The 23,708-nt window shown below is 34.0% G+C and overlaps 2 protein-coding genes across 6 annotated transcripts; both read right to left on the bottom strand.

Moving 5' to 3' along the window:
• Window positions 1-1,735: 1,735 nt before the first annotated feature.
• Window positions 1,736-11,628, bottom strand: LOC133303875 (probable transcriptional regulator SLK2). Of its 3 annotated transcripts, XM_061503856.1 has the most exons (11): window positions 11,527-11,628; window positions 10,318-10,880; window positions 9,668-10,218; window positions 9,295-9,426; window positions 8,627-8,675; window positions 6,660-6,874; window positions 6,512-6,580; window positions 6,054-6,154; window positions 4,092-4,185; window positions 3,891-3,960; window positions 1,736-2,949 (listed from the first exon to the last, which is right to left on the bottom strand). In XM_061503856.1, exons 2-11 carry the CDS (start codon window positions 10,589-10,591, stop codon window positions 1,991-1,993), a joined length of 2,514 nt encoding a protein of 837 aa, XP_061359840.1. In that variant the 5' UTR covers window positions 10,592-10,880; window positions 11,527-11,628; the 3' UTR covers window positions 1,736-1,990. The 3 variants fall into 3 exon arrangements, with proteins under 3 accessions (XP_061359840.1, XP_061359830.1, XP_061359836.1); XM_061503846.1 differs by having other exon boundaries at window positions 9,668-10,880; XM_061503852.1 differs by having other exon boundaries at window positions 9,668-10,874; window positions 11,527-11,621.
• Window positions 11,629-19,331: 7,703 nt separating this feature from the next.
• LOC133303942 (dihydrodipicolinate reductase-like protein CRR1, chloroplastic) lies at window positions 19,332-23,137 on the bottom strand. Of its 3 annotated transcripts, none has more exons than XR_009750536.1 (10): window positions 22,933-23,137; window positions 22,715-22,837; window positions 22,548-22,622; window positions 22,406-22,471; window positions 22,102-22,197; window positions 21,807-21,923; window positions 21,351-21,443; window positions 21,135-21,228; window positions 20,963-21,049; window positions 19,332-20,865 (listed from the first exon to the last, which is right to left on the bottom strand). XR_009750536.1 is itself a non-coding variant. In XM_061503918.1 (10 exons), the coding sequence occupies exons 1-10, from the start codon at window positions 23,047-23,049 to the stop codon at window positions 20,833-20,835; spliced, it is 906 nt and encodes a 301-aa protein (XP_061359902.1). In that variant the 5' UTR covers window positions 23,050-23,131; the 3' UTR covers window positions 19,332-20,832. The 3 variants fall into 3 exon arrangements, 2 of the variants coding, with proteins under 2 accessions (XP_061359902.1, XP_061359909.1); XM_061503918.1 differs by having other exon boundaries at window positions 21,135-21,233; window positions 22,933-23,131; XM_061503925.1 differs by lacking the exon at window positions 22,102-22,197 and having other exon boundaries at window positions 21,135-21,233; window positions 22,933-23,131.
• Window positions 23,138-23,708: the final 571 nt, after the last annotated feature.

Here is a 23,708-nt window from a genome sequence, read left to right as displayed (position 1 = left end):
CCCGTCTCTATATATACTAGGGCTCTAGCGAAATATTTTATGCACACCAGTTGCATCACCAATTCAGTGTGATGGACCGATCAAAATGAGGCATTCTCTACCCTAGTCTAGAGAATTTTTTATTTTATTTTTTTAATTTAAGTGTCAATTTTTGAATGAAAGTCATAAGTACGTTGTATCAAAAATGCTCTCCTAGTCTACCTCACCTTACCTTTTGAGGTGAGCTAGAACAATGATAAAATTGCTCTTTTTGTGGGGGAAAATCTCTTTATAAAAATGTAAGGATAACGTGGTGTGTAAAAATTTCCTCACCCTTGTCTTCCCGAGTTGGAGTTTTATGGGAGCTATTTTTTGTAGAAGATAATAGTGTACCAAAATGCTGTACTTCTACGCTGAATGCTGCATAATTCGTATTGTTTTTCTCATAATTAGAAGGAAAAAGTGTGTATCATTTTTAAAAGAGGTAAAGTTGTGTCATTTTAAGAGAGAGAAAGAGATAAATAAAGAAGGAGAAATAGTTGACAAAAAAAATAAAGGTGTAGGTCCCACCTCTTTGTGAGAGTGAAAGGATATAAATTGTGTTATTTAAAAGGATAAACATTTTTCCCTAATAAGAAATAGAACTTTGGCTACTTTCTTTTTCAGTTTTTCTTATAATGTTAGTTGGGTTCGTTTTTTTTTGCCATCGGATCTAGATAAATTATTTACATTGAGCTTAAAATGATGTCGTTTTGGAGCGGAAATCAAGGTATTTTTATAATTATAATTTATTTCAAGGTTATAATAGGCTTTCCCATTTTAATTTTTTAATCTTTCAATCAAAATAATGTCATTTTGAGAATAAATGTAGATAACTTACTAAAGAAATATTAAAATATTAAAGCAGCCCCTTAGCATTAATTTTCTAAACCTGATAACGTGTCTGTCACTCCTTCCTATTATCAAAGGGAAAAGGATTGGTTTTCAAACTTAACGATAAATTTGATGTCAAAATACATCACCCATCAGGAAAGTGTACCATGAGCTATACATTCCTTGAACAGTTTGGAAGTCTTCGACATCATCATCAATAGGAGACTCAAGCCCTCCCTCCCGTTGTTGACATGCACCTCAAGCATAATGCAGAGAGGTTGTGGGTTTGTTGTGGTCGATGATTAATAAAATTAAGGTAAATCAACATTAGAAAGCCTTCAAGTGTGTAGTGTATTTTCTGCACATAAAGTAGTTGGGGGTTTGTAGCAAAGCATCTTCCTTTTTATCACGTAAAAGTCAGGCCTTCTTGCCAAATTATCGTCGAGGACTGAGAATACGATTTATTGTACTTACTTCCGAGATAAAAACATCTAAATCACTCGCCAGTAGTTATTTTGGCTGACGTTTTGTGCTACAAAAATTGATAAGCAAACTGAGTTTTCTATGTACCACATCAACCAAGCAATAACACATGGTAAAAGAATAAGATCTGTATTCAGATTAATTTTAAACTGTAAGAATCTACGAATTCTAACACTCCTCTACTTGGATCCAACTAATATCATATGAACGACAACTAAAATTTCAATCATTGGGATTGAACCAAAAATTACAAAAGATCATTTACTCGGTCGTTCCGACCTTGTCCTCAATTTCCCAAATATTCCTCCACGCCCATTAGACTAGTGCTGATAAGGTTTGAACTTACTCTCTTGCACAAGAATGATAGGAAAAGAAAAAACAAGATGAGTATTAAAATGTCGTATAAATAGGAAGCTTACAACTGTTTTTTAAGTTGTCCAATAGATTACACTTGCCGTCGTGAGACAAAACCCTCAAATAAGATCTATAAAAACTTAATCAGGCACCCGTAAATCATGTCACAACAAATTCCATCAAGAAAATGAGCAGGGAGAACAAAGAAAAGAAGCATCAGCTATTTAAAATATCCTGTACAAAGATAATACCCTCGACACTTAATCCAAGAGAAGCCAATTACTGGACAAAGTTGTGTTAGTCAAGCCTTCCACCCAAAACCCATGTTATCATCTAGATCACTGTTAAAAAAGCCATTATCCGCAAAATCATGGGCAATATCCTGAATGACATCTTCTGGCAAATGGAGATTTTGTTGCATATCAGATGTTCTCTGGTTAAATCCATTGTTTCCACCAGCTGCAGAAGAATCACTGTTTGAAGCAGCTTTGAAGCTGTTGCTCCGGCTAGGAACAGGTCCGTTACTTCCCGAAACATTAGCAGTACCTCCATTTACTGGTGGAATCTGGCCTCCAAAGGTCATCCCATTCTTTGCCATACTCCCATTTGCATTGGGTCCACCAAGGGACTGGGGCTGCACCCCTCCACTGTTATTAGACATCTCGTGCAGCAGTTGCTGGATCATCTGCTGTTGTAGCGCCTGATTTCCTTGGGAGCCCTGTGAATGACTTTGTTGCAGTAAGCTATTTGCACTTAGAGAACGTTGTTGAAGTTGTTGCAGCTGCTGTTGCTGCTGCTGTTGCTGCTGCTGTTGCATCTGGTGTTGCGGATGCTGTTGCAGATGGGGACTGGAAAATCCACTAACTGGTAAGTTCTGCATTGACCCTGGAATTAAAGCAGCAGCTCCAGCAGCACCTTGCAAGGTTGAAGATGGACTCTGGTTTGCATTATTGAAAGACGACGATCCTTCTCGCTGGACAGAGCCAGAATTTGAATTCATCGAGTTTTGCCTCATGAGAAGATTCTGGTAGTTGGTCAGTGCCAAAGCAGCTTGTGCCGATCCACTTATAGCACCACGATTACCCATATTATGATTATTGTTGATTTTACTGTTCAAGCCAGGATGCATTGCCATTAGCTTATTAAGTGTGTTTCGATCTGTTGGCAGACCTTGAACATTTGCTACTTGTTCCATCTCCTGCATCTTTTGCATCTGAAGCTTGGCAACAGTAGCATGTCGAGGATAATTTTTCAAGCTTTCTGCAGGTAAGTGCAAGGATACAGGGTAAGAGAGGCAGCTGATAATTTATAGAAACTGAAACAGCTTTGCACAATTGAAAATAAGGAGTCGAACCTACAAGAGAAGCACATGTATAGAATGCACACATCAAAATTCCTTTATATACTGCACTAAAAGCCCGTTTGGATGGATTTTTTCTCTCCAAAAGTTGTTTCTTTTAAGGTGGGGAAAAAACACTTCTCAAAAAAAGTCTGTTTGGATGTCTGCTTTTAAAAAAAGCAGAAGTCATAAAAAAGGCCAAATCTACTTTTTTTGAAAGCTAAAAATTTTAGCTTTTAAAAAAAACAAAAGTCAAGCCAAATATTTTTTTCAAAAACCAAATAATTTTTTAAAAATCTAAATAGCTTTACCTTTTGTAAAAAGTACTTCTAAAATAAACAAGGCATAAAAAGAACTTTTTTGGGAAGGCAACCATAACTGGAATCTTAAGCTCTCTTTCTTTCTCCTACTTTTTGTATCCGCTTTTTAACATAAGATATATATGTGACCAAGTTCATCGCTGGAGATATTATGAGATGACTAAAAGAACAAAAAAAGAAGATATTTCATTTAGTTACTTCATATAATTAGAGATATGCTTGTAAATCTTCTTTCCCCAGTGCCCCTCAATTCAATTTCCAAATTCCAAGTGAAACATAACATGAAAATTGGGAGGCAACGATAACACCGAAATACATATAGATTGACTTTACTTCACATCACATAATACTAGAAGCTAGAGCTAAAAAACCTCTCACAGGTATTGCTCCTGAGTCCAGAGATTAACATAACTCTACCCTACTTCACATAGAAGAAACAATTTTGGACAGTCATATATCTCTATGTTCAATACAAGAAAAAAGGTAAATACTATTACAGCCCAATACAATGTCATACAATTAGAAAAAATATAAGGAATTACCAATTGGGCCAACTTTGTGCTCCTGGCAGAAATCTATCAGGTCTTTCATGCTATTGACAACCTCAGCTATCTGTCAACCATTGTAGCAGGGAATGTTAAGAAGGCTTGATTAAATATAAAAAAATAAAGAAAAAAAACAAATTAAGAGTTTTCACAATATTATCCAACAGGACACTCTGAATATAGATTTTAACAGTGTACCTGCAAACATCTCACATATCTTTTGGAGAAACCCAAGTCATTTAACGACTGTAACTCCAAACTCTTCGCAAGATGTCGCCCAGCTGTTAATACCCTGATGCAAAAGAGCATTATATTTTCAACCCTTAATGTGGTTACAATACATTTTAGTTCTGTTAGCTTGCACAATTGTATCTTACTCCCTCCAAATAAATAAACAATCATGTAAGAATATAGTCTTGTATAATTTTTACCTAAAATGTACTATTTGAATAATTTACCTAGGAACTGTAACATATGCTGCTTTATTCATATGCTACTTTTTAACAATATGCAGAATAAAAAGTGTGCCCAACTTAAAGGGGCACAGTTTAGAGAAATAAAGATCCAAGAATGAAAAAGTTACAATGCTGTGAGATGCTCTTAGTCTTGAAAATTCCTCATTGTCAATGGCACATTCACCAACGTACACCGTTTTTGAACATATTCCATCAAATTGCATTTGATTAGTGTTGTGAGAGGAGCTAGTGCCTTGGGCGCCTCTCTTTTCAAATTAAAAAAAAAAAAACAGCTGAGTGCCACTTGGACTAGCCACATGAGAGGCGTTACAGCCTCCAATGCCTTTGATCCACATTGCGCAACTGTGTGACTCATTCCCCCTCCCCCTCCTCCTATATAATTTTTCAATCTTTCATGTTCTTGGTCAGATCAAGAAATAACCCACAAACAGATAGAGAAAGTGTGTAAGACGATGGAACAACATGTAAGAAGTATGAGAGGAAAATAGGCACACAAAAAGAGAGAGAACAAGGGATGAATTACATTTTTTTTTTGGGGGGTGGGGGGAATGAGGATGTTAGGGGTAAGAAGGTTCTAGATTTCCTGCTTTCTCTGTGAAACTCTGACCAAGACAGAGAAACCCAAAAAGAAGCCCACATAACTTGGTGAAAAATATTGTTCTTTTGAAAGACAATGAGGAAACGGGATTTTTTGGGGTCTAGGGAGCTTACAGAAGGGTAATTTAGGGAATAAGTTTTATGATACAGAAAAAGAAAGAGGTTGTAAGGTGGTGATAGCTGGAGCACATGAAGCCATGAAGCTAACTCCTTTCTTTGGTGCTTCCCATTCTTTCTGTTTCTTTTTTGGTTTTTCTTCTATGTAAATTTTGGCCACGTTGGTCCAATGATGAGAGAGAAAGAGGGGTTGGCTTTGGTTTGGTACATTGTACTGTGTGGACTTGGTTTTGATGTGAGGATGCGGGGAGTTTATATGTTTCTTCTTTCATTGGATTTTGGCATTGGCCTCCGAGTAGAGAGAGGAGTAAATGGGTCAGTACAAGAGGAAAAGGAATTTAAGATGGGGCGGGAAATAAATGAAATGGGATGATGCACTTAAAAGGCGTTGTACCCTTCAACACCATTGAAAAGGCACTGGAGGCCCAGCACCTCACCGTGGTTGGTTCATGTGGCACACTGTTGGAATTTTTTTATATGAAAATAGATGCATCCAAGGCACTGGTACCTCTCACAACACCAAATAGGTAAAATGTTTCCACCTTCACTTGAATTGACAAGATATTTAAAAAAAAGATGTACATTGGTCAATGTGCCCATTGTCAAAGCAAAGAGTCCAACCCAGGAACATCTAATGCTATAAAGTCCTTCTTTTAGTATTTTGCAATAATGTTTTGCTTTCTTTTTTCCCATGATTTCATTTCTCCAACTACCTAGCCAATAAAGGGCCCGCAACATTCTTGGACTACCTTGAGACATAAATAAAGCATACAATTAAAATGGGGAAACAGCACAGTCTATTTTCTTCAATCCTTCCCTGTGGTTCACTTTCTACAACTATCTAGGCAAAAAAAGGTCTGCATCATGCTAGACCATATCCTTATCACATGAAGCATGCATCAAATGGAGAGAATTGATATCTGATTTACTAAATAAGTCAATTACAAGGCGCTGCAATGCACAAACTCACATATTGCTATTTGTTTGCAAATCCTGCTGAGAAATCCCATCAGATCCACTTTCAGCAATTGTACTTTGGCATTTTTGTGCTACTTGAACCAATTGGTTGACCTGCAAAAGTATGAATTGTAAGAAATAGGTTACACAATAACACTTACACATCTTCAAACCAATTATGTTAATATAAGCATGATTGGTTTTAACAACAGCATGCATGCAAGGATACAAGGATATAATTATATATTTAGTACAAGAAAAAAGCCAATTAATTATGATCAGAATACAGAACTTTTTTACAGAAATATCCTCAAACTGCAAAGCAGATCACTCCCAACCATCAACTAAATCTGACTAGGAGAAGTGGTGTGCTTTGCAAAAATATTCTGCTAACCTTTGACGTCCTCCCTCATAAATAAATAGTGACAACCAAAGTGAAGCAAATACTTTCTAATGCATATAGAGTCGTACCTGTGGTGCAACCAACCTTCGAGGAAGAAGTTCTTCATGGCGCCTTGCACAAAACTCCCAAGATAATATCTGTGAACATTAACAAGAATATCAGAAGGTGCTTATGCACAACAGATTCAAATACAAAATATAGCATCAGTGTTTTTACCTTCAGATCTTGCGTGAATACTATACGAAGTTGACCCTCACGAACAACACGAAGCTGCTCATATACACTCGCCTGAACTGCTTTTGCATATTCTAACATCAATACACCAGAAGGAAATCTATATTCACGTGGCAAGTCCAAGAACAGAAGTTCGTCGATCACACCACTACCAAATTTGATTTCATTAAGCCTAGGGAGTACTTCAAAAGTCGCCTCTGTTCACAAAATCCAGAATGTACATATTATTAGAATGATATAATCAGAGATTTCAAAAAGACATCATGCTGAGAATCTAGCTTACAGATACATTCAGAAAGCAAATTGGGTATCTATAAAAGCTTCTCTTCAACCATTTCCCAGTTATAATCACTCACGGTTAATATAATTGCTTATGCTTGTTGCATTTAGTTCAGTTCGTTTTCTTTGACTTTCAAACCAAGAATATCTTTTACAATTAGAATCACCAGATATTATGAGTAGCATACACATTGAAGTCCTATTTTGCTTTGAAAAGCAACTTTAATTGCCTGAAGGGCCAAAAACTAAGTTACGTGAGGGAGGTCCTATTTTTCTTCAATCACCTACACTTTTATGAACCTATTCAGTTATTGGCCAACCTTCGGCCTTTTTCTATTAAAAATATAAGGACCGTCCTATAGAGCTTTGTTTGTCAGACATCTAACTGAAACAACATTGCAATAAAACCTCAGAAAAAGCAAATCATGTAAGTTAAATGCAAAGTCTAAATACTCAGCTGACAATTTGATAACCCAAACCAACAAATAATCCCTTTGACGACCAATTTACACATACTAAAATAAAAGAAAAAAACATAGAAAGACAAAAGCTGAGCTAATCCTGCAGGCAGTCCTCCATTTTTGAAATTGATCCGCGGAGCAATTCTATAACACCAAAATATCAGTTTATGCCCAACAATATTCCTCCATACTTAAAAAGGATCCTGATAATGAAGTAGCAAAATGAGAAGCCAAGAAACTAAAAGCTAAAGAAAGCAAATATAAATTCACGAAAAGTTCCTTTAGCTCAATTATGCAAATAATTCACATATATACACGACATGTTTAATTTCTCTTTGTGGGGATCTATTGCGGCAGGGGGGCAAACATTAAAATGTAACAAATGCAACATTTTAACCAATTATGGGGTGCCCTTATGCATTAACAGATATATTGATATAAACAATATGCAAACAAATGCCCAAAACTTTTAAAATCAATATTCAATGGGGGGAAAAAAATAGATGGTAAGAGATTCATGCCTTATGTTCAAAAAAAAGTCCCAAGAACCATCTAGTATCTCTTTTCAGCATATCCTACCTTTCAATCTTTACATCCATCATTCCTGACCCCCTTATGATCTTCTTATAATGCCAATGAAAACTATGGTCCATTAACCACACACTAAAATCATGTCAAAGAACCATTCAAACTAAAACAGAAGCTATTAGGTTAGGCCAAAGAACATTTCATATACCTCTCATGATACCGCTCCATATATTCTCGACTAGGTTTTGGCATTTGACAGCTCTAATAAGCACAGTCCCATATTCCTTACCAATAGCATTTGTGTAGTGCTATGAACAATATTCCCTAAATTCCTTTAAGTAGAATACGAGATGCTAACATACAGTTCTAAGTAGCAACAACAACACCCACTAGGTGGGATCAACTAAATCTTTGCAGTAACCACTACTACAAATTTTATTTTTATTTTTTATTTTTTTTTATTTTTATTTTTTTTAACTTTTTTTCAACCGTTTTGTATCTTTCATGTGGGTTCATCTACCACCGACCCCAATTAATTTGAGATAAAGGTGTTGTTGATGTTGATGTTGTTGATCCTACCAGAATTAACTCTACATGATTAAGATCTGAATATTACAGTAAAAAAAAAAACTGGTACCATAGTATTACAGGATAACAAAAATGCTATTCTTGTTGTCTTACCAAATCCTCTTCCAGATTTAGAACCGCATATATCGCACTGCCATGCATCCTGAATAAAGAAATATCTGTCAGACAAAACAGGGCAAGGTGCTGTAGACATAAAAAAGTTTTATTAGCAAATGCAATTATTTCAGATTCATTTCTGAATCAGTTGCGTTAGGAGACATTCTGATGGGCTGTCGCTAATAAGATGATAAGCAAAAGCAACAAATTAACATTTCAAATACAGGTCCGCTCATCAATGTATATTAAGGCACCATCTTAGGGCATGTTTGGTGCATAGATTGAATAAGACCTGATAGTATAAGACTATCAGCATTTGGTATGGTATTGTATAAAATAATTTCCTCAAATATTTAAAAAAAACTATTTTAATATATTAATATTGAAATGATATATTAGTTCTTGAAAATTGTACTTGTAAACAATATTAATACATCACCCCTTTATCAGGCCTGATTAAGTTATACATCATTTTGATGTATTAAGGGGTTCTGCTGTATAAGCTTATACTATACGATAGTCACACCAAACGATTGAAAATGTCATAACGTATAGTATAAGCTTATACTATCAAGCCTTACACATCACACCAAACAGGCCCTTAATATACATCATCTTATTCATGATAGAATACTATAAGGTTAAATAACAGTGCAAAAACTGACCATAGCTGCTTGGGGGAAAACACCAAGTGCATGATGTCCAACATTCTCATACATTGACAAGCACCACCGTTTCTTTGCACGAGGAGAGTAATATTCAGCCACAAATTTTCTCCAATAGGCAATACTATTATCCTGGGACAAATAGATAAATCAAATACCAGTTATAAATAATCTACATCTTTTAAGGTAACGAGTGCCTGAAAGGGAAAGACAAATACTTAGAAGAACAGTAGAATAGAAATAGATGAATACAGTGAATCTCAAATAGATTTCACACGAATAAAGCATAAATTATAGCTCTAGTAAGAACTACAAGAATCAGAAAGAAAAGTCAACACACGCAGCAAACAAATAGAAGATGTAAATAACTCACATTTGGTCGTTGCCTTTGATGATAGAGGTATTGCATCAATCGACGGGCACAAACACCACTGTCATATGGGCGCTTTGCACCAGATGACGGCTGCATTACTTGTTGCTGTAATTGCTGCCTCAATTGCATTTGTTGTTGTTGCTGCTGTTGTTGTTGTTGCAAATGCGCTCGCTGTAACTGTGGCATTGATTGAAGGAATTGTTGCTGCCTTAGTCTCTGCTGATGCTGAAGCAAAGCCTGTAATTGTGGATTACGACCCTGGAACTGCATGGGGTCTTGTCTCTGAAGAAGCTGTTGCATTATATCTTCCTGCTTGATATCCAGCCTAGGTTTCTTCTGCGGCGGGGATAATAAATTATTTTGATCTTGAATGAAAGATCCTGGTACTCGTGCACCCATTGGGAGCGGAGCTGGGCCAGTTTGAGATGGAAGCAAAGACGTAGCACTAGAAGCACCTTGTGGCTGCCGCTGATTCTGCTGCAATTGTTGAACATTCTGATCTTGATGAGAGCTCTGTTGTGCTACAGAAGAACCGTCCATAACTGATGACCCTGAAATACTAATATTATTTGATGTGAATGACATGGGTGAGGCAGGTAAACGTAAGTACGAATCTGTATTAAAGCTTGCACTTCTCTGCAAATGGGGACCTCCAGATTGTGCAGAATTAGCATCTGTGACTAAAGAACTGGCTCCAACACTTGGTGCAGAGTTTGCCACACTGTTTAAAACTGCATTATTCATATCCCCAGAAACCGGACCCAGATGTGAACGCCCAGTTCCAGGAGCCATGTTAGATGAGTTACCAAAAGATGAGCTCAAGTGAGAATTAACTACATTCTGTGACTGCCCATCTCCTTGAAAGAATATTCCAGAACTTGATGATGATTGGGTTAAGCCTCCAGCCACCCGAGAAGGTGCCATGGGCGGCACAACCGCTTGGTGACTGGAGTCTAGGTAACTCTCCAGAGCCAGCCTAACTTGTATTTAGACTAACGAGAAAGTTCCATCAACATAAAAAATGTAACCTCTACACGCATGAAACAATGGCGAGGTCAATGTAACAGATTGCTTGGGAATAAATCTTCTCCTGATTATACTTGTTCCTCTTAAAGTCCGAAATTCACTCTATAAATACAAACTTCGGACAAATCTACAAACTCCTTCACAATCAAATGTGCCCACTGTCTCTACGTTCTTCTGAACACTGGATCTACGATAAACATAGCAAAAAGGAAACACATCAGCATCGTGAAAGCACCAGCTAAAACTAAAACAACCAAAATTAGAAAATAGAAAAAAAAATCCTGATCAGGAAGCATACACTATCGAAACAGTCTCCACAAATTGAACCAACTAAAATACACAAATCAAGGTAGGAAAATCTTAAAACCTACCAATTACCATCACAAAACCCTAATTCTTTCCAAATAAGACGCACAGCCATTCGGCTCATGCATTACCAAAAAAGCCCCCAAAAAAACCCGAATCGAATTGCAAAAGTGCAAAACCATGTGAACAAACTAACAAACAGAAAAGCCCCAATTTTCAGCACACAAATTCAGAAGCCACAAAAAAGGCTGCGGTGTAACCCAAAACCCGAAACAGACTACAAAAGAATACTTGTCGAAACTCCAATTGTCAGTTCAGACCGTGAAAAAAAGGTCTTAAAACAAATTCAACGCTGCAAAAGTTGTAAAGCAAGAAGATCAATAGCAAAAAAATAAACAAATATAAAAAAGACCAAAATTTTTGAATTTTTTTAAAATGTTACAGGAATTCAGGGCTTCAGAGATCGATGTCTAGCAATCAAAATTGAAGGCCCGAGTGAATAATGAGAAGTAGAGGAAGCTACTCACAATCGAAACGGCGAGTTGGAAAAAGCGAAACTCGCTTTTCTAAGCTTAATTAGGAAACAAGAATCACAGAGAAACAAAGAGAGAGAAACCCTGTGTGAGCTCTAGAGAGAGAAAGTGTGTTTTAGAGGCAACTCGTTTTATTTTTATATCTCGCGGGAATGGTACTGTGGGAATGACCGACTGTGCCTGTCTCCAGCTCTACTTTACCGGCTATTACCGGTAAAAGTTATGACACGTGTCGAAAACGTAATGGCAGAGCCTAGTCGGTTAAAATTATTGCTGACGTTGCAGTACTTCATTGGCTTACTAGCAGGTTGCCTATGATAGATGTAGGAGGGTCGTATACCTGAGTAATTCTCCTTGGGCAATTATCGGGTACGCTCGCGATGGTGTGGGATCGGATGCGAATGAAATTAGAGCTCGTTTTCTGAGGGCAAATGTGGTATTTTGTAGGATTTCGGGCACACGTGATTGACACGTGTCTGATCTGATTGGCAAGTTGAAAAGGGTGTATTTGTTTTAGTGTGGGGATGGTTTAGAATTTTTTTTTACTACAAGAGGTTAACGGATAGAGACAGAGAGTCAGATTACCACGTGTGAATAACACGAACAATAGAAATAAAGCCTCGTGTATCGGAGTGGGCAATAGATAATTAGGGTTCTTTTTTAAAAGAGTAAACTTTTCAGCTGAGTAGAAAAAAATATGGTCTTCTTTTTTATCCCTTTTAAAAAAATCACTTATATTAATTTTTTTTAGAGATTAAGTTAGATCTTCGTTAAATTTTTTGGAAGGATCACATTTTCAAAGAATCGAAATTGTAGAGAATCAAAAATTGACTTTTTTTTCTTAAAGAATAAAAAATAGGGACTGTAGTTTTTGTTAGGAACCCAAATGTGATTTTACTCTTTTTAAAATATTATGAATATTTAATTATATTGTTATTTTAATTTCTTGATTTATCATTACGATTTTACGTTTTTATGATTTTTTTCATCAAAACAATTTTACCAATATTATAAATACTTTTTCATTTTTACAATTTTTTTACATTACGATTTTATGTTTTACGATTTTTAAATCCCCTTCCGATTTTACTTAAAATCTCGATTTTAACAACATTGATACACCCCCTTAAAGACTTTTTTAAAAGACTTTTTTTTCAATCAAGATTTCAAAAGAGTGGATTTTTAAATATTTTAATAGAATTTATAAAGTTTGAAAAGACAATATGGGTTTATAAAAATTTAAAAGATCATATGAATTTTTCACAAACACTCGAAATTACAAGAGTCAAGAAATAAAATAACAAAAAAATGCAATGATATTAATAAAAAAATAAAACATAATATAATTTTCTCAATCAGTAAAACATAATATAATTGTTAACAAACATTCAAAATTATTAAGCAACAACTCTCCTCATATCTAAAGCTATACTAGTCTCCGTGCATTAGCATTTTCTCGTTCCTGCTCTTGGTTTAACCAATGGGTTGAAAATTATCTTCTTCGTTTAGTATCAGAGCTATGCATATATGATTATAAGACCCAATTTTTTATTTATTAAAATAATTCTAAATTTGCATATAGAACCTAAAGTTCACAATAAATTTTCGTTTGGAATTTTTTGCAATTGATTTCAAAAACCTTGGGATTTCTGTTTTACGCGATAAGAGTTTTCTAGCCATATATCATATGCATGTTTTCATTAAGTATTTTAAGAAAATTTTGAATCTAAATTTTTGGATTTTATTACAGAAAGTTTAAAATTTTTCTCAAATTATTGCCAATCGAAATATTGAAACCTCAAGGCTTTTGAAAAATAATTTTTAGTTATCTATTGACACAAGATTTGTTTTAAACTGTTTCCTATAGCAAAGAAATTTCGTTTATGAATGTATTGTAATGAAATATAGCGTTTATATTATGAAAATTTTAATCTTTCTTTAAATTGATATTGTTTCATTGATGTAAAACGAACATTGGTTCGAGGGTTTTAGTTCCACTATTGTTTTCCTACTGTTTTATGTTATTTTTAACACAAAAATTATATCTTTTTGTGCCAAGAAAAATACAACTCATAGCTTGAAAAATCATTTTTAAACTTCCAAAAGCTTGTAAAAATCTGTTGTTTTTTATATGGATTATATTAGTATCTTGTAGATTTGTTGTTTTTGGATTATTTTGTGATAAAAATCGCTAAAAAATATACTATTTTTGAGCTTTGACGAAGCTCTCATAGCAGAACTCAATTTCGAGAGGTTTAACCCGTTAAAGGAAGAAGAAGGCACTACAATAGAGAAATCTCAAGAAATCCTAGGGGTTAAGGCAATGGCGGACGCACCTTAATGCAAGTGTCTGCACTTGCAGACACAAAGTTGGGAAAATTTGTTTTTTCACATTAGATGAGTGCTTCAAGTTAAGTTAAGAAAAAAAGAAATAGGAAGATTAAAGGAAAAAGGTAAAAATATGTCCAACCCAACCAACCCCTATAATTAAAAGCTAAAAGCTTAAAGCTTAAACCCTAGCCCATTGCTTTGTCTCTCTCTTTTTATTTTTATTTTTTATAAACCTTATTAGCTCCAAATCTTAATAAACATCAACATTCCTGAAATCATTAAGTGGAGGAGAATCTCACGAGATTTTTCACGTTTTTTTGTGAAACAAAAGTGGCCAACTTTGGATCAAATAGACATCGACAAAGGTTGGTTTTTGATCGATTAACTGCTATAATTATACTATATTTGACAAATATCTTTTTGTGATGTTTTTTTTTTTTTTTGAAATTATCATTATCTATTATTTCCTTAAAACTTTGGTTGATTCACCAAAGCTTTACTTTTGAAGTGGAAGCAAAATTGAATCATGATTATGATCTTTAAAATAAAAAATAAAAAAATTATGCAGACATAAAAAAATATCCTGAGTCCGCCACTGGGTTAAGGTGAGATTGTGAGAGAACTATCCTATTTATATTTTTCACTAAAAAATATCATAAAATTCACACCAATAGAAAATCCATTAAAATCGTTAAATTTTTTAATACTACAAAATTGTTTTTTCTTTATTTAAAATCCTAATTGAATATTAACGGATTTGGAAAAAATCTAAAATAATCTTTTAAAATCGTAATCGAACATCACGTGACTTTTTTCAATCATTTGAAATCCTTATCGAATATCAATGGATTTTTTTGCACAAAATTAATCCATTAAAATTTCAATCCAATACACTCCCTAAATTAATTTGGCAGGATTAAAATCATTTAAAATTATTTTTGTAAACACTTGTTTTTATTAGAAAATCAATGAATTAAAGGACTTGAAGATTACAAGACCAAAAAAATCAATAAATATAATTCCTCTGCCTGTTAAGGAGAGAATATCAAAGGGAAAAGAGAGGCGTTACATGAATAAAACTGATAGATGAAGCTTTGAGACAACACATACACACATTCTAATTTTTTTTCTAAAATCACCTATTTACTCATTTTCTAAAATTTTGAATCATTTACATTATTACTTAAAGTTTCTTTATCACTTATCTTCTAATTTAAAATTTACTTATCACTTATCCCTTAATTTGGACGGTAAGTGATAAAAAAACTTTAAATTAAGTGATAAAAACAGATCATCATTTGACATATACGAAGTTCTTATTTCTCATTATTGATTCATAATGTTTTTTCATCTGTTAAATTACTTTTTTTTAAAAAAAGATTACTATGAGTAACTGGATTACATTTTTCATAAGATCATTCATAAACTTTGCTTTAAAAATAATTTTTTATATGATTTGAATTTATTTATTTTTTATGAAAAAAGTTTAGATGCAGTTAAGCGCCGATATCCAATTACTCTTAAAAATAAGATTATTTTAAGAAACACCACACGCTGAAATTTTGTTCCCTAGGCTCCTCTCATTTGCTTTGAAATAAAGTGCGTCTATGTCTCAGATTTTGAGGTTTAAGCTAAGAGGGGGAAAAAATATACAAGATTGAAATCAATTTTGCTGGAATCAAAGAAATAGTTAGAATTAGAAAGAATCAACACATGTATCCAAAAAAAAAAAAAAGAATCAACACATCTTGCCATAACCGTGCGTCTTCAAGCGCAGACAAGATTTTGGTCATGCCAAAATGTTAGATAAAGTCTTTTACCCAATGCCCGCGCTAGGTAGAAGGAAGAATGCATCTTCTAACCCAAAAAATAATTTGAATATTATATATATATATATATATATATATATATATATATATATATATATATATATATATATATATGTCTCTTGAATTTTAAAAAGTAATTTGAATAGTATAAAATGCATTTTATTATTTTTCTATCAAAACTCCAAACTTCTCTCTTTATTAATCTCATTGTAAAACAATATTGATAAAAAGAATGAAATATGGTTAAGAACTCAAGTTAAACGACAAATTTGATAAAGGGATAATTAATGGAAAGGATCAATATAATTAACCCTCGGAAATAATCAATCAACCATTTGTTATTACTATTATGGAAATTATTATTATTATTATTAGGGGCAGAATTATTTCACACCAGTTATATATTATCAAATCTTAACTATTAATTTTTATAAATCTAACTGTTATAATTTATTGGGTCACATTTTTTAATTAATTTATTAATTTTCAATAAACTATAATCGTTAGATTGACGAATATCAACGGTTAAAATTTGGTATCAAATTTTTTAGTTAGATATCGGTGTCAAAGATTTTTTTTCCTGTAGTATTATTCATGTATTTTTCACTTTTTATTGTTAATTGTCATTTCCTTTAAAAAAATTCCTAAATAAACTAGCCAAGTGGAGACTAGAATACGGAGAAGTGGGTTAGACTAGGCGAGCACCAACTACATTATGTCACAGTTATGTATTCAGTTTTGGGTGTATTACTATTGCCTATTTTTAATGGTGATATATTTAGCCCAACTCAGTCAATTGTCTGGGAACTGAAATTCAGTGATTACTAATGTAGCATGTTGATATTATAGGTATGATAAATTGGTAATTTATATGAGAAAATATTTTGCATATAATAAAAGATAAAGTTATCTCTAGCAATATCAAAATGATTTCGTTTTGAGGTTTATGAAAACAAAATTAGGATATTTTGAAAAAATTTATTTTTCTCTTATATTTTGAATTTTACTAAAATATATTCAATTTTTTTCTCAAATCCTAAAATATCATTTTGGAATTGTGAGAAATTTTTTTATCTCCTACGATATAAGAAACATTAATCTCAATTTATATTTTTTAATTAATGGTCATAATTATGTAATTTACTTTTAAAGCATATTATTTACTTTTGAAAGTCCAAATCAAGATAATATGCTGGAAAAAAAATCTAAGTTTCTCCATTTTGAAGGACAACTTATTATATATATATATATATATCCTATGAGTTATGAATAAGAAGTAGATTAAGGAAAAAAAGAAAAGAGAGAAATTGAAGGAGTGTATGGGTTTTAAGAAGTCTCACATTGGACAACTAGTAAGAGGTGAAAGAGTTTATAAGTTCCGACCTCACTCTCCTAAATTGAAGGAGTGTATGGATTTTAAGAAGTCTCACATTAGACAACTAGTAAGAGGTGAAAGAGTTTATAAGTTCCGACCTCACTCTCCTAAATTGCCTCTTGGGGCAATACACTTTTGTGAAGGAAAGAAAAGTAAGGTTGTCTTTATGTTCTGTGTGTGAAATAAAAATAATTTTTTATTAAATTATTTTATCAAAACCCTATCCGTAACGATTTCTGTTCTGTTATTTGAGATACTGTATGTGTTTAATAATCCTCTTATTAGTGATTTCTAATATCTCCCCTTGTCTTCCATACAACACAACTCACTAGAAAAACCATTATCGTTGAGAGAATTCATTTCCTTTTATTTTTTTTTTGGATATTTTTTTTTTCACACCCAAAATTAAAAAAAATGGTTTAGCTAACTTTCATTAAGTGTGAAATTTTCTCTACATTATTATTTAGTTAATAGTTTGTAATATATTGAATTAGGTAAATTTAAGAGATGCTCGAATTGTATTACCTCCTTCTATTTTAAAAAAATTTAAATCTTGCTTATATGGGATGAAAGTGTGTTACACTCCAATTCATTTTTTTTATACATACACTCCAATCCATTTTTTTTATACATACAGATTTTTTTATAACATTTTAATATTTCAGAGTGTTACTCATAGTTAACTTTAAATATCCTTATTAATAAATTTAAGACTTAAATAAATAAAATAAAAATTTATGTAAGGGCTCAAAATAAATAAAGGAAATATTCCAATTTATTTCATTTGAGTGTGTCACTTGTCATATAAAAATATTTATTGATAAATTAACTAGTGTTCTTGAATTCTTATTCTGAATATGTAATTGTGTTAAATATTTTAGTAAAAAAAGTTTTGCCGTTCTTATAATTCTATTAATTCGATTAAATTAATCAATCAATCGTCGTTAGAAAAATCTCAATATTTGTTTTTGATAATGGAAGCTGAAGTAACCTGGTTATTTTAATAAGAATTTGGGTTACAATCCCCTCTTGCTTATTATCAAAAAACATATATCACCCACTTAGGGGTTTGCACGACAACTTTTTCGGAATTAATTCTTTTTTAATTTCGGTTCTCGGGAACAAAAAACTCGTTTGATAAAATCGATTTATTTTTTTGTTCTCTGGATGAACCAATTTAATTTTTGTGCTAGGAAACAGAAAAAATAATCAAAAAATTTCTTTTTTTTTGTTCCCTGACATAAAATGAGAAACATTTGTCTCTCTTAATTACTCTCCACCACTACTATCATTACCACCACCATCATCCCAACACGACCACCACTACCATTGTCGTCGTACTACCAGAGTCGTTGTCACCACCACCACGATTCCACCACACCATCACCACCACCTCCACCCATCGCCACATCACCACCACCATATCACCACCACCACCATGCCACCATTACCACGCCACCACCATTGCCAATATTGCTGCAACCACTGCCATAACCATCACCACCACTATGCCACCGCCACCACCATCGCCAATATTGCTGCAGCCACTGCCACCACCATCACCATCACCACCACCATGTCACCGCCACCAACCACCACCACCATCGTCGCAGCCATTACCGCCACCACTGCCAACTACTACCACCGTTGTCGCAACCACAACTGTCTCCACCACCACGTCATTACAACCACTACCACCATCGTCGCCACCACCACCACAACTACTATCGTCACCACCACCACCATGCCATTATCGCTGCCACCACCACCCAACTTCATCCAGAGATCCTTCCCATTTTCTCAGAAGTTACGTTCACCAGAACATTATCTGCCAGACATAACCAAATCAGGCTTCACGCCTTTCGATCGTCTCTGGTCCACACCTTGGACTCGCCTTTCTTCGACGTTTCCATCACCGACAGTTTTCGTTGGTACCGAAGACTTCTCATCTTCGATCACGTACTAAACATCTCTGTCAACGAGCAAAACCTCCATCTTCAATTTCCATAACTCGAACCCTTTTCCTCTGAACTTTTCAACCTCAATCTGTTATTGGCTAGTCAACATCCTTTCCAGATCAATTTCGCAATTTTCTTTATGCCAAGAAAAAATCTTAAATCGCAAACCCCCAATCTGTCATAGGAACCTCGGTCATTGAACCAAAGCTCTTGATAGCAATTGTTTGAAATTAACACACACAAATCGAAAAACGAAAAGAGAAAGGGAAGAGAGATTTGACATAGTGATTTAACCTCGGTCACCCAATGTAAATTACGTTCAGCTTGTCTGTACTATATTCACCTTACTGCCACTTGTTACAAGTCACTCAATTTACAATGTGAATAAATTGAATTAAAAAACCCTAACAACAACTATTCATGGGCCCAAGCCCAAACTACTAAAAAAAGAAAAAATTACAATAAATCAAAAGCCGACAACAGTACCTAGCCTCTACTGGCATGTGGGAACTTCCCCCGCCTGCTCACCTGGGAGTGGGACCTCAGTTGGCTTTATGTTGATCCCACCAACAAAAAAGGTTGTCATCTGACTTCTAAGGATGAGCCATACCCAACAATTTACACCGCCGTACAATACAGCTTCGATCAACAAATGTTCTTAGCAATTACAATTTTCTTTTAATTAAACATTAACAATTAAAAAAATATTTTAATTAAATATTGACAAATAAAAAAAGATAGAGATATAACCAATTAAAAGTGTTTTTTTATTGTTTTTAGAATTGTTAACATTTAATTTATGAATGGACAGATGGTTTGATAACTTACACTCTATGCCTTGCATAAAAAGGCCAACAAGTATTACATAAAAAAAAAAAGGCCAACAACTAACAACCATGCACATGAGTGTCATGTGGGGTGTTTTACATTCTAGTCATATGATTCGAAATAAAGTATGGGTACTGGTACGAGTGTGGTCGAGCTAAGCTATTGGGTGCATATTTGGGTTCAAATTGTTTTATATAATATATAAATAAGTCAAATTGAGTATGGTTTTAAGCAACTTTAACTTATTTTAATAGTTAGCTCAATTGCATATGTTAGCATAACTTTAAGCTGGGTTGACACCAGGAATTAAGGTTCCAGTCTCAAGCTTTGCTTTTTTCACATGTAGGAGTTCCAGAACCTATACAACCATTTATTAAAAGTTCCTTTGTTGGTGGACAACCTTATAGGAAAATTTCCTGATGCCTAAGAGCTGGTCGAGTAGCCTCATAAGGAAAACGGTTTACTTTAAATAACCTGAAGTGATCTTTTAAGTCGGGCCTCTCTTTAACCTTCGAATTCCAAAGCATGCCAATAACACCCTATCATATAGTATACGAGAGTACCTCTTATTACCACTTTTGTTCCCGGGACAAAAAATAAATAAAAAAATTGAGTCATACTAAATCATCTCCTTTTAAAATTCGGGAGAGCCTTGACCCTTGTAGAACTCAATAGGAGTGGATAAAAAATAAGTTTAAAATCCTCTGTAGATTAGCTCTAGTTGATCCTCTTCATGATGGCAAAAATGAAATTTTAAGATAAACTCTACAAAAATCTTTGAAAAGCATCGAATCACAGTTCAGATATTAAATGACATGATTGAATGATTTGGGAGGTTCTGTTTCTCTTCTCTTACTTCTTTTAAACCTTAAATGTTTGTTGACAGGTTAGTCAGTGTGACACTAGCCTGTCAATAGTGTGGACAGCCCTTTGAGTTTAACCAAGGTCAAGTTTGTGACAAGGAGATTGAAGAGTATTTTCACATAAATTTCTCCAAGCCATATACCAAATTCTGCAAGGATGATAAAATGGCAATGAAAATATTGAATCAGATGAAGCAGAATGATATAAAGAAACTAAAAGCTGAGACTTCATATGGTTGGCTCTACCTTGAGGCGCACTACTTTTCTAATGGCTAATAGCAAGCCTGGCATGAGACACTGCACATCTGTGATATCATGCCTGATAGAATAAATCTGCAGAGATTGACCTTATGATGAGAAAATACACCTCCAAGTTAAGGTAGAAATGTAGAATCAAATTGGTTCATACAGGACATACCTCTCCTGGACCAGAGAAATGAACTGTTGTACTTGAGGGAAGCCCTGGAAGGACCAAGCTGTGCACACGAATTCCATCTCCCAGGACTTGACCCCTTGCCTTGTGTGACAAATAAATGTAAGAAGTGTGGTATCTCACTAGGCATAAAGACTAAACATATTTGTATTTGCTATTGCATGAATTAGTACTACAAACTGAAGGTATTTTTATCCTTACCAAGACATCTGTTGAAGGATCTCCTGTGTTATAGATTTTACCAAGGTTGGAGAGATTATTGGCAATTTGGTTTGCATCTGCTGACGGAAGATCCTGTTCACCAAGGCCAATTCAGTATATTGATTTCACATCTTCTTACAGATTTCTGTGTCCATTTGGATGAATTGTTAGACTTTTGCTTGCAATAATTCATTTGTGATTAAAAGTGGATGAAGATTTCACATTGTTATCTTATGTCTTTCCCCCTTTTATATCTTAATGGTAAATACATTGAACATGTCAATTAGGTTGCTAAAATTTTTCTGACAAATTCTGATTTATTTTATTTGTAATCATTTTCTCTCCAACACATTTTATAATAAGAATGACCGCTCTTCATTTCTTGTATGCTACATTTCCTCCACAAGAAGATACAAAAACATTTATACAACTATAAACATAAAAATGAATTCTTACATTTGCATTAGCCTTGGATTCCACAATTTCCACGTTGCTGTAATGGAAAGAAGCTGAAATCGCAGCTTGTTGCAGCAATATTGATCCTATGGAAAGGGTTGGTGCAACCAAGACACCCTGACATTAAAGTTAATCAAATGCCAAGTTTAGTTTAAAGTTGCAACCCTTGCTAAGTTGCTATTCAATATAAAGCATAGAGTGTGAAATAACTAAATAGACCACAAAATAGAAAAGAGAACATAAATAAGTTCAAGTAGACTTTGTATTGTTCTTCTATGTCTCACCCCGTGCTCACCATGCTGGCCTTCTCGCATAAAGAAGATAATGCAGCAACCGTATCTAATTTGATTCGGGGCACGTAAACTACGCTTTTCATACCAAATGCTGTTGCCTAGTGAAGTATGAATCAATATTTTAACTTTAGCAGTAGCACTTCACAGTAAGTGAAACTAGTATCAAAATATAAAGTCTAATGCCACAAACAACTATAATTTCAGAGGTTCTTGAGATTCACTCTAGTCTTCAATCTTGTCCAAAGTCAAGTTGTAACGAAACATTGCTTTAAATCAACAAATTAAGTTGTTAGTAAGAAGTCAAACCTGTTTTACGTTGTCATATACCGAGGAAGGGTCAGTGAAATCAACTACCACTCCTGTTGCCTTGGACTACAAATTGCTATTCAAAACGTCAAATTCAAGACACAATAGATTAAATACCTAGTTTGTTATTGCTTCACATTACCTGAGATATAGAGCCCAAAACCATAGTAAGGTCATTTATTATAGGTATTTCCAGGGGCTCTTCCATGCCACAGACCTAGTAGAAAACAATCTGAAAGAATTTAAAACAAACTGAAGAAGCTGGTTTGAGCACTATAATGCAGCTAAAATGACACCAAAAGCAAAAACCTTTCCAATATCTTCCCCAACATGATTAGTATCCACAGCTCCAGCTACCTCCATTCCTCTGGCCTTTGTGACAGCTATTATTGCTGCCCTTCCTATTTCCTTGGCTGCTCCATTTACCACAACCTGTTGTTCCACAAAGGGGTGTTGAAAGCACTTGGTAATTTTTGTGCATTGGATCTAAGAGTTAAATTTTGAAAATTGCATTTCTAAGTTGGTACCTTAATATTGCTTTGCGTAGGCTGAGCTGAGCAAGAAGTGAAATGCTTGTTTCTGCTTTTGACATTCTGAGAATTAAAGTAGTTGGTGGAATGAAACTGGCAGCTTAAGGCTGCCATGATTGTTCAAGCTTCTCACCCCAAAAGAAGATAAGCCTATATTTTCTGTGACCATAAAGCATAAGGTGACTAATATTTTGATAGATAAGGTGCTTGGGTTTTTTATTGCCCTTAATTGGAGGGGATACTGAGATAGTGAATCCCGACAACACGTTTGGCAGATCTTGATGCCATGTGGCCCATGTGTGACCAAATCTTCTGTCTCATTTCATGGTTAAAACTTAAAAATTCAGTCTTCAAATAAAATATTATTAAGCAAGCAAAAAAATTATAGAACTTACCTGAAAATGCATTATTAAGAGAGGTCATTACATGAAACTCCTCTTGAAATTTAAATATCTAAGATTTTTAATAAATTTTTATCATCATTAGAAGTCTACGTGTCATTTATTTAAATTATTATAAAATTATATATTTAGCTACATCATGAAGAAAGGCAATTATCCATTTCCCCAATGTAAGAATTTCTTGATCCCTAAATAAACTAAAAAGTTAGTTTAACTTTTAGATTTCAATTCTTTATAAAGCTGAGGTTCATTTTAAAAAGTAAGTATAGAATTGTACAAATTAATTATTATATGAGAAAAAGAAGTATAATGTTGTAGGAAAGTGTTTAGGTTATGTTATAGAGATAGAAACTGTGAGACCCACACTTGTTT

The sequence above is a fragment of the Gastrolobium bilobum genome, unplaced genomic scaffold (assembly GCF_033153095.1).
Source record: "Gastrolobium bilobum isolate Gb01-03AN ecotype WA unplaced genomic scaffold, APGP_CSIRO_Gbil_v1 utg27518, whole genome shotgun sequence".
NCBI lineage: Eukaryota > Viridiplantae > Streptophyta > Magnoliopsida > Fabales > Fabaceae > Gastrolobium > Gastrolobium bilobum.
The sequence above is the reverse complement of the archived record's forward strand: the minus strand, read 5'-3'. Positions and strand labels throughout refer to the sequence as shown.